At 52.9% G+C, this 16,669-nt stretch overlaps 7 protein-coding genes across 7 annotated transcripts; 3 read left to right on the top strand and 4 right to left on the bottom strand.

Moving 5' to 3' along the window:
- Positions 1-766: 766 nt before the first annotated feature.
- Positions 767-1,222, bottom strand: A1O3_09796 (uncharacterized protein; the record flags this gene model as incomplete). Its single annotated transcript, XM_007739889.1, has 2 exons — positions 767-881; positions 951-1,222. 2 exons carry the CDS (start codon positions 1,220-1,222, stop codon positions 767-769), a joined length of 387 nt encoding a protein of 128 aa, XP_007738079.1.
- A 972-nt stretch (positions 1,223-2,194) lies between these two features.
- A1O3_09795 (uncharacterized protein) lies at positions 2,195-4,692 on the top strand (the record flags this gene model as incomplete). Its single annotated transcript, XM_007739888.1, has 4 exons — positions 2,195-2,335; positions 2,387-2,506; positions 2,552-3,535; positions 3,625-4,692. The coding sequence occupies 4 exons, from the start codon at positions 2,195-2,197 to the stop codon at positions 4,690-4,692; spliced, it is 2,313 nt and encodes a 770-aa protein (XP_007738078.1).
- Positions 4,693-5,509: 817 nt separating this feature from the next.
- A1O3_09794 (uncharacterized protein) lies at positions 5,510-5,847 on the bottom strand (the record flags this gene model as incomplete). Its single annotated transcript, XM_007739887.1, has 2 exons — positions 5,510-5,661; positions 5,760-5,847. 2 exons carry the CDS (start codon positions 5,845-5,847, stop codon positions 5,510-5,512), a joined length of 240 nt encoding a protein of 79 aa, XP_007738077.1.
- A 1,266-nt stretch (positions 5,848-7,113) lies between these two features.
- Positions 7,114-7,827, top strand: A1O3_09793 (haloacid dehalogenase, type II; the record flags this gene model as incomplete). The annotated part of the gene is made up of 1 exon (XM_007739886.1): positions 7,114-7,827. One exon carries the CDS (start codon positions 7,114-7,116, stop codon positions 7,825-7,827), a length of 714 nt encoding a protein of 237 aa, XP_007738076.1.
- A 335-nt stretch (positions 7,828-8,162) lies between these two features.
- Positions 8,163-9,872, bottom strand: A1O3_09792 (uncharacterized protein; the record flags this gene model as incomplete). Its single annotated transcript, XM_007739885.1, has 1 exon — positions 8,163-9,872. The coding sequence occupies one exon, from the start codon at positions 9,870-9,872 to the stop codon at positions 8,163-8,165; it is 1,710 nt and encodes a 569-aa protein (XP_007738075.1).
- A 488-nt stretch (positions 9,873-10,360) lies between these two features.
- Positions 10,361-11,785, bottom strand: A1O3_09791 (uncharacterized protein; the record flags this gene model as incomplete). The annotated part of the gene is made up of 1 exon (XM_007739884.1): positions 10,361-11,785. One exon carries the CDS (start codon positions 11,783-11,785, stop codon positions 10,361-10,363), a length of 1,425 nt encoding a protein of 474 aa, XP_007738074.1.
- Positions 11,786-13,775: 1,990 nt separating this feature from the next.
- On the top strand, positions 13,776-15,014 carry A1O3_09790 (CK1/CK1/CK1-D protein kinase; the record flags this gene model as incomplete). Its single annotated transcript, XM_007739883.1, has 2 exons — positions 13,776-13,787; positions 13,908-15,014. 2 exons carry the CDS (start codon positions 13,776-13,778, stop codon positions 15,012-15,014), a joined length of 1,119 nt encoding a protein of 372 aa, XP_007738073.1.
- Positions 15,015-16,669: the final 1,655 nt, after the last annotated feature.

Raw genomic sequence — 16,669 nt, 5'->3', positions numbered from 1 at the left:
AGTATGTCTAAGGCGTGCATGTCCATATCAGAACTCAGATGAGGCTCTCCGCATCAGTGACTGCGGCCCAGGGCGGAGATTTGCTGCCACAGCGCTGTGCCGAACCCATGATTCGTTTTGAAACGAAGAGACAGCAACGAAGCGGACTTCATATTCAACTTGTCCCTTGTTTTAAAACAGTGTATGGTGCCTTAGATCCTCGCGAAGCTTGCGTTGGTTGGTCTGGCCCTTTGCTGGAAAACGGGGCACACTTCAGGGAACATGTGGGAAACAGTCTTCACCGATCGGGAGGCGGAAAGGCTGTGCCAACCATTGCATGCAACTGGCAGACATATTCGGCGACCAGAACAACCATAGTAGCGTAGCTCATGGTAGCTACTGATCTTTGAAGTAGTTTCCAAGGGGAATGGCTGAAGTCCTTTCGGAAGAAAAGAAACACCAACCCTGGCGAAGAATTCTCCATACAATTCTGAGGACAGTTGTAAGGCCCGGGAATAATCGGTCACTGCGGCCTGGTTTGGTAGTCTGTTCCGTCCATAGCTGCAACTAAGAGGCCTGGGTCCGTCGAAATTCTGACCCAACCGCAGGGCTTCTCGACATTGAAGCTGATCATTCTATAGTCAGCGGCTGCATGGCCTCGTGAACAGAGACGATGAGCGGCCAATAATGGAGTGTGTGTCCGATTGTAATGTCCCCTCCTGCGCATAAGTCCTGTTCTTTCTATGCCGCCTCTTCATGATGTAAATGCCAGTCATCATGACCTAGTCTAGAACGCGAGACAAATATCCAGGCTCTCGTTCAGCATCGTCAACGTGGCGCGGTATTGAAGCCAGATGTGCTTTCGTGCCTCTATTGCGTAGTCGCTGTTCGATCTTCTAAGCCTGTGAGGTCACAGTTAGTTCGGCACCAGGCGGCGGAAGGGGCTTTTCCGTCTAGCTTTGCACACGTACAATTGTTTGTCGAATCTTCTATCCCGGAAGAACTTGAGGTGCAACAGGTTCTTGAGGATCTTGTGCTCGTAGCCGTTATATAAGCCCGCATTTTTAAGGAAAAGCAGCGTGTTCTCGACCCGTCGCGAATTGAAGCTCGTCGCCGGAGAGGAACGGAATGACTCGCGAAGGATGTCTCGAACCTCGTAGCGTGCTGGGCTCGCGTAGCAGACAGCTTTGAGCGCGGCCCGGTAAAGATGGCGGTAGGCGCGCAGTCGGTCTTGAGTGCTCATGGAGAGAGTGTGGCATACGCTGTCAAGATTATAAAAGTAGCATAGGCACAATGGTGCTATATTCAAGTTCGAATTGCGATGGAAAGATTATGGATTTGGGCTCGCACTAGCCTACCACAAGGCTGCAGCCTCGCCTCGAGTCTGTCCTCTGCACTGTACGGAGTATGTACAGATACTCCATACACACCTGTCAGAAAAATTTGACCAACTCAGCTGGCGTTTACTATTAGTGATCGTAAATGAGTGCCTTAATAGCCTACGCGCACTTTGTAGAGGTGCCTGTCACCAGTAGGACGCCAGGCTTGAACACCGCTCGAGATAATTGGCTCCAGCACCACACAGGACGAACGTAATGATATGCACAGTCCGGACGGATGTTACCCGATGCCTGGTAGACGGGAGGCTACCAGCGCTACCCAGGATGTCAGATGGACTATCAGAAATATTCGTGTCGTCACAGGCTGTGAATACCACAGTTCGGCTAACAATAGCAAAGGTCTAGGTGGTCACATATCCTCATCCGACCTAGAAGCTATAAGCGCGATGCGCCGCCAAGCTTTTGCCTCTCCGCGCTGGTCTCGAACCCCGACTTCACTTCCATTCTCTGCGCAGCCGCCAGCTTTTGTTGTCTTCTCCATCTCCCTTTCACTCTCTACCACTGATAACTGCGAGACTCACGCGTTCGCCGTCTCTAAAGACCACTGTCGCCTGGATGATTGTGTCCAACAGACTATCTTGACCCGGATTGAGATCCCACTTGAAGTCAAACACAGCTTTCCACAGCTGCAGTTTGTTTTGTCTGCCTTTCCTGCAGTAGCCGCTGCCAACAACCACCGGACGCCAAACGCCCGGTATACAGGCTGTTCTGTTCTGTTCTACTAATCTCCAGTGTCTAGAGACCTTGATCGTCCCATCCCCATGTTTTCATCTCCGTGTCCAGTTCTCCCTGTGTAGTGTTGATAGACACCCGCCATGGCAAGAGTCAAGCAAAAGGTGGCAAAGAATGGGGCTGGGGGCGCCTTGACCCGTGGAGGGCAAGCTGCAAAGCAAAGAAACAAACACAAAGTGGTTATGGAAGACACCTCTAAAGAGAAGAACAAGCTGCGGAGCGTGGTAAGAAGAAAAAGATATGGTGCCCGAGGAACGACTCACCCGGATTCCCAGATCACCTTCCGCGCGGATCCCCCTCCAGGCTATACATTCATACCTGCTGGAAATCCAGAACTCACAGCTGCGCTCAAGGAGTTTGCACGCAGAGGCGACAACAAAATTTTTGCTGTTACGGTAAGTCCTATATATGCCGCGTCCCGAACTCTACTAACCGTTAAGACTACGCCACATGCCGATCGCCATGAACTCTCAAGGGAAGTACATCGTGTTGGCTTTCATTTTCCCACCAGTGTTGTTGCCCAGGTCTGTGCGCATTATGGCATTCGTCTTACCAGCGGAGGCAAGGTCATCGATGAAACAAAGGATGACAAACTCTTCATGCAAGTCTATCAAAACCCTGGACATCGCCCTGTTGAAGGAGAAAAGGACCAGGTCACCATCAACACCGAGGCCAAGCAGACCATCAAAGATCTGTTTCCCAACATTCCAGACAAGGACCTGTTTCAGATTATCAAGACTGCCTTCCAAAAAGGCGACAACAAAGTTGGTACTGCGGATGAGATACCTCTTGTCCGTAGAGCACAACTTTCTGTCGTCGCTCATATTCGACATATGTATACTCAGTATGACAAGCTCCTGCGAAAAGTGCCGTACAACGACGCCCGCCACATGGTCGAGCAAGATACCCTCAAGAAGCTGATCGAATGGCGTGGCGACGAAGAAACTACGGATGAAGCCACCCAACGTGCAGCCGATGATCTTCTTAGAGAAGTCATCGTCATTTCTGACGAAGAAGACAGCGACACCCAGTCGGATGATGTCCAACAAGTTCGTCACGACAATGTGCAAGTCGAAGAGCTTCCAAGCGCCGCTTATGGTCTGGGTTCAAGCCGACCTCGATCTCCTTTGTCTCGGCTGTATCGTGAGGATGCCATCCAGGACCGCCATTTCCTACCACCCGTTGTGCACCGGTACAAACCCACTGATGACGAAATCGCCCAGAGGGATCGCAGTAGGTATGCTGTCTGGGACCAAGCCAAGCGCGATTATCGTTCTAGAATAGCCGAAAGACCGGTCGCCGTTCTCGACAGGATCTATGAGCCCGAACTGCCAACCTCTCGCATTCTCATCCCACTCGACGACCCTGCGTATCCTCCGAGACTGCAGGATCCTCCTGTGTCAATGGCCAGATTGGATTATGAGGTAAGATGAGCTCTTTTCGTCCACATTCAGAAGATTGTCGCTCCAGCGAACTTCCTGGACCTCTCTTTCATGACTAATTCTATATCTAGCCCCGTCCCATCCGCCAGCCGAATCCACCAACGTTCATCCGAAGCGAAGATGGAACTTTGTACGAACGAATTGCCACACGACCCAACGAAATTTTACCTGACAGAGCGACGCGATACGACGAGCGCACATCTGCAGCAATATTGCCACCCGGAACGAGGGTAAGAACTCGGCCTTCTTCGCCCCAAGGCTACCTCTATCGAGACCATCGCCATGGTGGAAATCCTGAAGCAGGAGATGCTACAGTTCTTCCTTCGATTGAGGGCCCTGATGGATCCTACTTATCTCCCCGCTCCCGCCAGAATCCTTTCAACAGCCACCCGGAATCTCGTGAGACTAACGTAGCACGAGAAGACGGTCGCGGTTTCCGGGATGTTGCGTTTGTTGACCTTACAGGTAGTGTGGAGCAGTCTTCCAAGAGACGTCGATTTGCAGAAATTCCCGCGCTGCCAGAATACCGGATTGCTAGACGAGACTCTCCCGAGAGGCATCGTGAGCACCTCTACATGCCGCAATCTCAAACAGGGCGTACCCGTACTGAAACTCGCGTCATTGATTACGGTGAGCTGCGCTCAAGCCCAGGACGTCAACCACTAGCCCCTTCCTTGGAACACCTCAGATACGTTGAACGCCAGTCTGTCTATGATAATCGTGATCCCAACCCCAGTGGCACATCCACCCATCAAGCTTTCCCAGCTGTTCAGGGCAGTCGCGAGATGCCAGCTGGGCAGTCTCGCTATCCTGCTCAACATCAGGGTTCTATGCGCTCAGATGGATTTGAGGCCAACACGCCGAGGCGGTTGGAACAATCCTTTCCGAATCCTACACACCGCGTGTATGAACCCGTTCTCGATTCTCGCGGCTATGAGAATCGGAACGCCATGGATCGCAATGGAGCCATTCGTGAGCACTATGCAGAATCCGTTCCCCAAGACTCTCGCACACGGTATGTGTATCATAGTGGGTCCATTCTTCATGAACCTGTCGAAGATTTGTCACGTCAGCGTGTCCTCGAGCACGAGTATCGGCCAGCAGCCATTACAGGACATTTCGCCCACTTTGATCGATGAGGCATAGTCACCTTGTGGGATTGAACTTTCTCAATCTTGATCATTGTCTTTGAGTGGCCTTAGTGACAGTTTTCGTGGAATCTGGTAAGATTTGAGAGGCGTGTTCCTGCGCAATGCCATCCATGCTTCTATGAGTTCGGATCGTCGAGCTGACATTTAGCGCAGCGGCGACATGAAAGTACGAGGATGTCCTGTTTTCAGCATCAACTTCGCCTCTGTCTGGCTCCAGCATCTTGTTGATCAGCTCCACTACGACTTGCGTCTTGAGCGACTACAGCTCGCGCGAATGCACTTCTGTTTCTTTCAGCACGGTGGCGGTCAAAGGAAATGGAAAGCGTCTTGCATTTGGGCGGTGTTGATGTTTTAAAAGTCACTATTATCATGTTGAGATACCCATTTGGCGACCGGGACATGGATAGGCAGGCTTACGAATCATGTCTACGAATGTGAAACGAATGGTGGTTTTGTGGAGACGCCCTCCACACTTTGTGAGAATCTAGTTTACCTGAGGCGGTTTCCATTGCGAGGACTACCGAGCTCTCAATTGTGCAGATAACTTCGGATGGCAGGAGGAAAGTCAGTGGAAAGATGTGAGAAGTAGATGAGAAACAATGAGCATCATCAATGGTCGAATGCGCATCCAGCTTAATGGATATTCGTAGATACCAACGCCACACGCCCCCAAGGGCGGCAGTGTAATATCAATTGTGGATGATTGTAGCCCTACTGCTCCATATGCACCATAGCTATGTTGATCTAGCCACTGCCACTGACACTGCCGCCGACATCGTCGTTGTCATCGTTAGTGCCCAGACGCCTATATAGGTTGGGGAACCCCGTCGGCCTCCCCGGAGTTCACGGTCTTGCCAGTCTTTTTGATCTTCTCGAGGACGGTCTCGTAAGAAAGGGAGTCTTCGGTGGTGACATCGGCGGTCTGAGTGTCAAGCGAGACGTTGTACTGCTTGACCCCTGCGAAACGGATCCGTCAGAGAGATGAAACCGAGACGAATCCCCCTCAGGGGGACATTGCGAAAGAAAGATGGAACCAAACGTAGCGTTTTACGTACCGTCAAGCTTCTTGAGCACGCGCTCGACGGCGCCCGAGCAACCTCCGCAGGACATGGCGACGTTGAACTTGTAGTGGTGCTCGGCCATTGTGAAAGTGGTGGATGTGGACGTGGAAGTGGGGGATGGGATGAAGAAGAGGAGTTCACTGAATTGAGTGACTGAGTGATCTGTGATGGTTCGAACCGTGGATTGGGTTGACTCGGTCGATATGCGAGGTGTGCGGTATGCGGTATGGGACGGTGCGTAGGTTGAGCGATGCAGTGGACAATGTAGAAGGCGAAGAAGGAAAAAGCGATGCGAGGGACTTCTTATGGTATGTATGTGTATCAGGGGAGTGGGAGTCGATGTCGGTTGCGGGTTGCGGGCTGAGGCTCTTGTGCGTAATCTAGCCTTGTGAGGCAGGAGAAGCCAGACACTTGCAGATAGATATAGGGAGTGTGAGACACCTGTGAGGAAGACTAGCAAGGGTAAACAAGCCTAAGCCTAAGCCGGGGGCTCCTGAGGCCGCGGCAGTGCTGGGTCGGGTCAGTGGCAGTAGATAATTATTAATGAGGTACCAAAGACGTTGGAGATGGGCTGGTTCGGGCTGAAACGTGCTCAACGTGCTCAATTTAGGGCCTGTTTGGCATTTGACAGGGGCGCCTGGGGCCTAAGCCCTGCTCGTAATCCCGCTGACTGATGGCGTTATTTCTCCAGCGTGTTGAGCGGTATAGTCCTCCGTACTCCGTATCGTACACTGTACAGTATTAATAATCGATGCGAAAGGGCCGTGGTGCTACAGCCTAGGTAGGCCAAAGTGTACGGCAAGACTCAGACTCGGGTACTTGAAGAGCTCCTCCTAACCCTGACCCTAACCCTAACCCTAGCATCGTCATTGTACCAGATCTTCACTTTCATTTCTTGTTCCTAGCTGGTCCGGTAAAGAAAATCCATAGGACTTCTCTAAGGTAGTACTACAGTACTACTGGTGTAGCTTAAGCTGTAAGTCAGGACGATCCCCACAGCCTTGCCGTCAGGATACGCGGTGGTGACAAATCGCTATACGACGTACGGATATGGACTGTATATATTCCATACTGGATGTCCCAGGGCGCAACGGAGGCTCCAAAGTCCACGACGACCTTTGAGACCTAATTGGGGCAAGGACACCTGACCCCTCACACTCACACTCGCTACAAAGTAGAAGCATTCTAGGAATTGGACCCCAAACAACAATCTTCTTCTGTTTCTGTTGCAAGAACCTACCTACTCTACTCTACTGCCAATCTTCTTCTGTTGCCAAACCCTACCAGCTCTACTCAACTCTATGAGCCCGGCCGAACTGGTTCTCGTTCGTTCTTCGAGCGCAAAAGCATGGCCAACCCCAAGAGCAAAATCAGAGCAGTCTTCTTTGACTTTATGGGCACGTGTCTGGACTGGCACAGCGGCGTGATCCAAGTGTTACCGCAAAGCATCGCCGAGAGCGAGAGGTCGCAGCTCGCTCTGGAATGGCGGCACGACTACTTCGGTGCCAACGCGGCCCGGCTGGCGGCCAAGCAGCCTCCTGAAGACATCGACATCACGCTCGGCAAGACTCTCGACGCGCTGCTGGACAAGCATCCCGACCGCAAGAATCTCTTCGACGAGCAGACCAAGCATCGATGTGTGGCTTCGTGGCACTCGATGCCCGCGTGGCCCGACGTGGGCCAGGCCATCGACCAGCTCAAGGCCGCCGGCTTGGAGGTGTTTGTCTTCGCCAATGGCACGCCGCGGTTGCAGCTCGACCTCTGCAAATCGTCCGGGCTGGTCTTCGACATGTTGTTTTCCAGCGAGTTGCTCGGAGTCTATAAGCCGGCGCCCGAGAGTTACCGGAAGACTTTGCACTTGGTGAAAGTGAAGCCGGAGGAGTCTGTCATGGTTGCTGCCCACGCTTATGATACGCGTGGTGGCAAGGAGGCCGGCATGAAGACTGTGTATATTCACAGGTGGACCGATGATATCTACGAAGACATGGATGTTGTTAGAGGAGAAAACGACTTCTTCCTAGAGGACATGACGGAGCTGGCGGCGGTCATTGGGCGGCTTTGAAAAGGGGGAAATATGTGTGTCAGCGATACTACACAAGCACCTCGTCAAGAGTGCCAGTAGAGCCACTGACACCTAGGTGAAGGATTCCGGGTTGGCTTTGCCGAGTCTACAACTTACCAAACTTAGTGCTGGGAGTTCACGGATAATGTCCATATGCCATATGGCATATGTCCTCTAGGCTTCGACTCCATGTATCACGGGAGTCGGTGTTTGGCCGAAGACTGTTGAAACAGAGCAAATTGAACAAATTGAGCAAATTGAGCACATTTCCTGCGCCATGCAAACTGACGGCATATTCTTACCACTGTAGCACGGATACTCTCTGTGCTCTATACTCAATTTCCCTGACCTCCCGTCTCGTCTTCTTTGACCACAGTCGCCTTCTGTGCATCCCACACGGCATTCCACACCTGTAGACCACGCTCCCACAACTCATCGACAACGTCCTCGTGGATCTCGCCATCTTGGTCCAGCAACCGCAGTCGGTCCTCGCCGGAGCACGGCCAATCCACCTGCTTGCCATCCAGAAACTGGCCAAAGGGCTCCAGGAACTTCTTGACGACGCCCTTGTCGCCGTCGGTGTAGTCATAGCGCCAGCCAGAGGCCCACCAGATAGGGATGTCGGCCGAGTGAAACACCTTGGCTTCGGCCTTGTACCAGTTGTCCAGGACCTTTGCGCGCCAGGCGATGCGGTACCTATGGACTCGGGATGGGGGCAGTGGCGTCACGCCCGGCCGAGAGGGCGGGTTCAACAACACATGTGTAAGGCCGCGCACGGACGCGTGGACTTGGCCGTCGCCGACGATCTGGCAAAACACCTCGGCCCAAGCGGCGGCATCGGTCGAAGTCTTGTCGGGCACGTTGTATAATGGCAACAGGGCCTGCACAACTGGCGGCGGATAGTAGTTTACTAGCTGGGTCACCAGGTCGTCGTAGTTGGCTGGCGGGTTGACCAACTTGTACAGTTCTTTTTCGTCGCTCACCTCGCCGAGCAGCACCGATGTACCGTTGCGGAAGAGCCGCGTTGTGAACGTCCCGCTGTGCAGCGATGCTAGTAGCGTGGCATTGACGAAGTCCTCGTCGGTGCTGGCGCGGAATGTGTGCATTTTCAGCTTCGACAACGCAGACACCAACTCTGGTGCCGGAATCTTTCTCAGTGCCGCCAATTTTTCGGCTGGCGTAGCGGTGCCGGGGATGCCAAACACAGAACACAGCTCGTTGAACTGCGACGTCAGCACGGGGCTGGTCGACGAGTTCGGCTGGATCGCCACCGCGTTGGACCATAGAAAGACCCGCCGGATCAGACGCTGCTCTACCGGCAGCTGGCTGTCGTAGTTCAATTGGAAGAACGTCGAGTTGGCGCCCGCAGACAGACCGCCGACCGTGATGTTCTTGGGGTTGCCGCCGAACTGTTCAATGTGCTGTGCCGTCCATTCCAACGCGCACCTCTGGTCCCAAAACCCGTAGTTCGAGGGTGCCGGGTCTTCATGTAGAGATGCCAGGTCCTCGCCTGCGAGAAAGCCGAACAGGTTCAGTCGGTGTGTTGGCGACACGACGATCCGGGGCGTAGTGTTGGCCAGCAAGTCGAACGGGTCGTGCGCGTGGCCCTGCATCGCATCGCCGACTTGGAGCCAGCCGCCATGAATGAAGAATTGGACCGGCCAGCCTCCGCTAGGTTTTGGGCCTGCTGGGACCCAAATGTTTAGGTATAGACAGTCCTCATCCTGGACGTTCTCTATCGGTGGCGCAGAGTCGGGGTTCTCAATCAGGGCCAAGCCATGCGCATACTTCGGTTGAGGGCAGATGGGGCCGAACTTGGTGTAGTCGCCGGGCTCACCTGACGCGGCATCGTTGAAGCTGAAGTCGGACGGAAGAGGCTGTGGACGCCGCCAACGTCGAGACCCCACGGGAGGCAGGGCATATGGCACTTTGGTGAAGCGGTACAGTACTGGGTTGCCGGCGATGTCTTGGTACTCCAGACCCCGCAAACTGCCTCGAGGTGTACGATAGACGTACGGATGCGATGTTGACTGTGTTGGCCGCATGCTGAGTATGTCAAGACTTGTCTGCGAGAGGTGGCTTGCTGTTGAGTCTAGATATGATTAGGAAGATGTCGGTACCTATCAAATGCGCTCTCACGGGCCGACTGCTGATAAACCTGTGGCCGGCCTAATCAACCGGTAATGCTCGAAGGAGTCTTCTGTGAAATCTCACTTATTACAGAGTAATCGAGGGGCGGAAGATTGAAAGGACGTCCGTTGTCTTGTTATCGGAAGTGGGGAGAGGTACAGTCGTCGATGTCCATCGGAAGTATATTTATCTCCGTCAAGCGTGGAGGCCTCCGTGCGGACCAGATCAAGTCAACCGAGGCAGTGAGGCAGTGAGGCGGAGGTGATCTAGACTGCATTGCTGATGACATGAGGTGAGTTCAGTGAGTGAGTGACTCTGCCTGGGTGGCTACTTGCGTTGACACTCCTCATGGCCGGCTTGTACCCCTTCTCCGTGTTATCGTCCCGCGCTGTTTGCCCTCTGATCACACGTCTTCCGCGCCAGACTGCTCATCCACCGAGTCGATTGACCCATTCTCTGTGGCCATCCCATACAGTCTCTCTTCCTCGGCCCCAAGGAGTGGTGCTCTTTCCTTGGGAGGTCTTGAGAAATGGCCGGCAATGCTCATGACAAAGGGTGAAAAGCCGTGCACCATAATGGAAGATAGTACCACAAAGCAAACCACAGGCCAGACGGTCTCCAGGGCTTCTTGATGAGATGGGTGTTTAGGTGGGTGCGGTAGAGGCCCCGATGTGCCAGTCTCAAGCCGGGCCCTGGATTCAATCGCAAGGAACAATGCCCCAACTCCGACAGGCCCAAAGTGCCCGATGAACATGGCCTCGTGATACGTGCGAACATCTGGGAGCAATCTCTTCAATGCCAGAATCGTGGGTAGTCGCCTCAGCAGAAGTATAATCACCACACAAAGAAACATTCTTCCAGGTGCAAGGTTGTCCTTGTAGTGACGCCAGGGTATGATGGACCCAAAGTAGACAAACATCGTGGAGTTCAGTAACAGATCGAGGATGCTGGGTAGTTTCATATTGGCAGTTCGTACTGAAAACCAACCGTCCCAACAGAATGCCGCTCCTGCACTGAAGCATACCAGAAAGTCATCCAGTCCCAGAGTGCTTCCCACGCCAACACAGAATACCGCAAGGAGGAAGTAAAAAACGAATAGCGTCGACTCCTGCACATAGCCTTTGGACTCGCTGAATCTAAGCATTTTGTTGGCGACCAGGCCCACCACGATCCCGATGACTATGCCTGCGAGGCATTGCCATACCAGGAGGTCCGTTAACCACAAGCGGATACCGTGTGCGGCGGAACTCGACATGACAGCATACAGCGCTGCATAGAGCAAGGGAAAAGAGGTCCCATCGTTACAGCCTGACTCGGCAGCAAGCAGATGGCGGACCCGCCTCGGAATTCTTTGAGAAAATCTTGCTTCACCAATGACGCTGGCTGAAAGGACGGGATCTGTTGGAGTAAGACAGGCTCCCACAATCAAAGCGGTAAGCCAGGTGGTATTGAGGACAAAGCAGACGGTTGCTGATGAGATGACCCATCCCGCTATCATGTTCGGCCCAAGGAGGAGGCCGAGACTTCTCCAGTGTCGCTTCACATAAGCTGCCGGTAGGTCAATGCCCACCGCGAAACACTGGACCCCGGTAACGACTCTGGCGAGTTCCTGGGTAATGTTGTCTTCCCAACCCCATCTATCGATGGGGTCGAGCACCGTGGCGCCATAAGGACCAAAGACAACGCCGGTGAGAGTTGCCAGGGGTGGCTCAGAAAGATGAAGTCGATTGCGGATCAGTTCCGAGAATAAGGCATAGAGGATCAGGAAAAATGACAGCAGGAGGAACGTCAGATGTGGTGTACTTGGTTCTATTTGAGGCCAGGCCATGCTGCATAGTGTCTGTTTCTCGAAGGGATTTTGTAGGCTTCTATGTTATGCACCGACCTCACCTTGTCATCTCTCGAACGAAGGGGAATATTTTGTTGCTATCTTGCTTCGTAGGCAGGGGTACCATGTTTTTACGATTGCGACGATGATGCGATCATGATGAGGTGGTGGCTGAATCCAAATATGAAGTCACAGGAGAGTTGGAGGTCATCCAGAAAATGGCAGCCAATCGTGATGGTTCCTCCTGAAGCCGCAAGATCCATCCTTGATACGCTCGTTTCGGGCCTCACGAAGCCCTGGAAAGTGTCAAGGGGAGTGTTTCGGCTAAGTCTGGAGACATTGGGTCGTTGCGTCGTACTGTATTTAGGGATGATTGGTATGTCGGTCCCTCTGCCAAAGGCTTCTATTGCTATCTCCATGGAATGTTTCCACCTGTTTACGAAAGGGAGAAAGCCTGAAGGAGTCTCGAAAGATAAGGTTCACTCAAAGTTGCAATCTCGTGTCTGCTTGTGCGGATCGAGGTATGTGCGGATCGGGGGGAGGGGGTGTCAGATTCTGGACCGAGTGTCCCTTGCTTGAATGTGACGACGATCATATGGACTCGACCTGGAAAGACTCATCAATTTATCGACAGCCGTGGGGTTTCATTGGACAGTATTTTTGACAGGTAGACCATGTTCCACGGAAAGCCGCCGATCGTCAATTAATTGAGGTTTTCTGTGCTGGCTTTATCGGCCAGATCTCTTGACCGGTGACTTTCAGTAGTCTGAAGGTCAAGAGACCCTCTGGTGGTCACATTCCGAGCGACCGCCAGAGACATGACCATTTGACATGTCAGATAGACATGGTTGGCCAATGAGGGTTAGTCTGGTGGGATGTTGTGAGACAGGAATGCTGCCCAACCGATGAAGCAAATAGGCACGGAGCCAGATGGCTCATCATGAGAGGGTGAAGTAAATGACAAGATGAAAGCATCATTACGGCGCAGCTGGATGTGGAAGCGGACGATGAAATCAGCATACCGCCTGAAGAGGCCACGCGTGGGGTCTAAGGAGTCCTCATCGCAGGCTAGCATAGGGGCAGGTGGCCCATGTTGATGCCCGGCGTTTGGGCCCTGTTAAGCGGTCGGGGCCTTTATTGGGGCCTGGGAGAGCCCAGATGCAAACACTGTTAGATAGTGGTTCGCAGGGCCCTTAGGCCGCATGGCACTGCCTAAGGCACCTACATGTAGCTAGTAAAAAGGCAGCAGACTGGAGTGTGGCCGCACTTCACTGGACAGTGACGGTCAGGATCAGCCAAGCCCGGACGAGCCTCAATTGCGGCACTGGCAGTGAAAGGTGAAAGGGCGCGCGGAAGCGAAAGTGGCACTAAATCACGCCTCTCTCACACTTGGCTCTTCTCCCACTCTCCTTCCCGCACCTTGCATCCTGATCTCCTCCTTCGCTACCTACCCTTTCATCCCTCACCTCCTCTTCCTTTCTACCATCTCAACCACTGTATCACGGTCCTGTCGACAAGCTTGACGACTTGTGAGCGTCGACTCACTTGTCATCCGGCTATCGATCTTCATCTTTGGATTTGGTCCTGCACCAGGTTAGTCATCGTCACGCCTTCTTGCCGCCCTGCCCATTCCATACCCTATCTGCAAAGCCCACATCCCTTGACCGGTTCGGACTCCGGCATCTACACGTCCCCTCCTTCCCTTCTGCACCTTCCTTCCTTCATCATCATCATCTCACAGAGGTTGGATCTGATCCTGGCAGCCTTCAACTGCACGCAGCTTTGATCGTAGGCGATGCACATTGCCTCCATTCGTGTTTCATATCATGCTAATCTCATCTGCAAACAGGCTCAAGTCGAGATAAATTCCTCCCTGCACCCACAACAACTCGAGACAGAATTCTTCCATTCTCGAATCAGACTCCTTTGCAAACCATCCTAGCCATCCACGAGATTGTCACAGCCTCGGTGCTGTCAAGCAACCATCAAAATGACGACCATGGTATGTCAGCCCGTTGAAGGTTGTGTGTTGTGAACCCGAGCCTTTAGTGTAAAGAGTTGGAATGCAACAACATCTTCAAACATCCATGGGATATGATTCACCTACTGACGTTCGACTTAGGATTTGCGTGTTGGTAACAAGTACCGTATCGGACGAAAGATTGGAAGTGGTAGCTTCGGTGATATCTACCTGGGCACAAACATCATCTCTGGGGAAGAGATCGCCATCAAGCTCGAGTCAGTCAAGGCTAAACACCCTCAACTCGAGTACGAAGCTCGTGTCTACAAGTCTCTTGCCGGTGGTGTTGGAATTCCCTTTGTCCGCTGGTTCGGCACAGAATGTGACTACAACGCCATGGTCCTTGACCTCCTCGGGCCCAGCTTGGAAGACCTGTTCAACTTCTGCAACCGAAAGTTCTCTCTCAAGACAGTTCTCCTCCTGGCCGATCAACTCATATCCCGGATCGAGTACATCCATGCCAAGTCCTTCATCCATCGCGATATCAAACCCGACAACTTCCTCATGGGAATCGGCAAGCGAGGCAACCAGGTCAATGTCATCGACTTCGGTCTGGCTAAGAAATACCGTGACCCTAAGACCCATTTCCATATCCCATACCGCGAGAACAAGAACTTGACCGGCACCGCTCGATATGCCTCGATTAATACTCACCTGGGTGTCGAACAATCTCGTCGTGACGATATGGAGTCTTTGGGCTATGTGATGCTCTACTTCTGTCGTGGCTCTCTCCCATGGCAAGGACTTAAGGCTGCTACCAAGAAACAGAAATACGACCGCATCATGGAGAAGAAGATGACAACGCCCACTGAGGTTCTCTGCCGTGGGTTCCCCAATGAGTTCGCCATCTACCTCAACTACACTCGATCCCTCCGCTTTGATGACAAGCCCGACTACTCCTACCTGAGAAAGATCTTCCGCGACCTGTTCGTTCGAGAATCCTTCCAGTACGACTACGTCTTCGACTGGACTGTGTACAAGTACCAGAAGAACGCCCAGGCCATTGCTCAAGCAGCAGGCAACCAGCAGACTCAGGAGGACGAGGAAAAGCCACGACGAGGCCATACTGGAACCGCCGCTGCTACCGGTGCTCCCACCCCTCAGCACAACTCGACTGCCAGTAAACCTGCCGCCATCTCCAGCTCCCGACGCAAGGTCATCGAACGCGGCGCGAGCGGCAACGACCAAGGAGGAAGTGACAGGATGTGAGTACTGAAACCTTCGGTTCCGTGTAAGGGATCTCCTCTGCGTTTTGCTTCGGTCTGCGTGGAGGTTTGCAATGGCATCTGACTAATGCTCTAGCGTTCGACGTTAGGCTTCGTTCCGGAACGAGGATAACCACTGGCAACGGCGATTATCGTTGAAACGGAACGACGGCTTGGTGTTATCGGCACTGAACTTGTTCCTCCCAACCACGAAGATTGAAGAGTCTTCAAACTACAACCAATGGGCATGTCGGATCCGGCGCGGGGTTTGCTCTAGCACATGGCAAATCCGGACGGAAGATACGTGAGATGCAGACTTTATTTGAATGGCAACTCGGCTCAACTCGAACATGCAATACTCCACCATTACCCACGACTGTTGGGGATCGGGCAACGCCTCCAGCGCACGTTTTGCATGCGACATCAGACATCAACGAAGTTTATCCACGTACGACGATACAGCATCATCATTGCTGCCCACTCGAGCAGATTTGACCTGCGACTCGATCCCAGTGTCATTCTGCTCCACAACATGGTCCACCATCAGTTTGGCACCTATTTTCAAATCACTTTCGACCTTCCCCTCCCATCTCAGCACGTTTTCCTTGTCTTAGAATGGCTTCATGCATACGCACGCAAAATTCAGAGTACTGGTTCATTAGAGGAGAAGCACGAGGCTGAAGATGATTAGCTCGGGCCAAGTCAACACAACACGCCCACAAGCGGAGATGCTGTGATGTCTCGGGCGGGCCGAACGAACTTGACAGGATCCAAGGCGAGGGACATTTGGCGAAGGATTTGTTAGGGGCGGCTTCTGGGGAGGTGCATGACCAGTAACTCTATTGCTTTGAAGAAGGCAACATAATCACTCAGTGACGAGGCAGGAGGGGTTTCATCGAGACTCGACTAGCTAGTCCAAAATATCATATCAATGTGCCCAATAAAGGAGCCCGTGGAGTTAATTGCGTACATGTAGATGGGCGACGCCGACTCGAACATGTTTCTGGTATATCGGGGATACTGGATGTTGTCTGGCGTGGGCGAGGGAGTTTTGTGCTGGCCCTTCGGCCCGTGCTACATTTGATGCTGTGGACGGTCTTGCTGGTCTTTCGCTTACCAATTCCTGCTACAGGCCGCCGGGCGACTGTGTACGGATAGTGTGTCCTCCGTACCTATGCAGCTAGCTAAAGTTGATTAGCTTGGTTGCCAGTCGCGTCACCGACTAACGACTACGGAGGAGTCAGGACAAGCAGCTCCTCACCCCCCTACTCCGTACTTCAACATAAGATTGCGTGCTGAGCGATACGCCAGCTCTCCCTATTGAACACACTCGACTCTACCATCGACGGAGTGTTGTGCTACCCCTGACCAATAAGTATGTACGTTCCGCTTGAAGACCGGTGTCGAGGTGGTAGACTTGATGAGCTGAAGCTAATATAGTCTCCATAGATTATTGCTGCAGGAGTACTCAGTGCCTGGAAGGACATACAAGGAGACACGCGTCACCCCTTCAGCCCTAGATATCTGTTGTGTAGGGCGCCGAAAGGGCAGAGCAGCTGAGGCATAGCTGGTGAGATCGTTCCGTTCAGGTGAGTCGATCGATGCTTTCCATCTCCATCCCCTGGTCGTTGTTGTTTCAACAGCCCTCCCAGCTCCCTA

Source organism: Capronia epimyces (assembly GCF_000585565.1).
Source record: "Capronia epimyces CBS 606.96 chromosome Unknown aczIQ-supercont1.10, whole genome shotgun sequence".
NCBI classification, from domain to species: Eukaryota; Fungi; Ascomycota; class Eurotiomycetes; order Chaetothyriales; family Herpotrichiellaceae; genus Capronia; species Capronia epimyces.
This window is presented reverse-complemented; position numbering and strand designations above follow the sequence as displayed.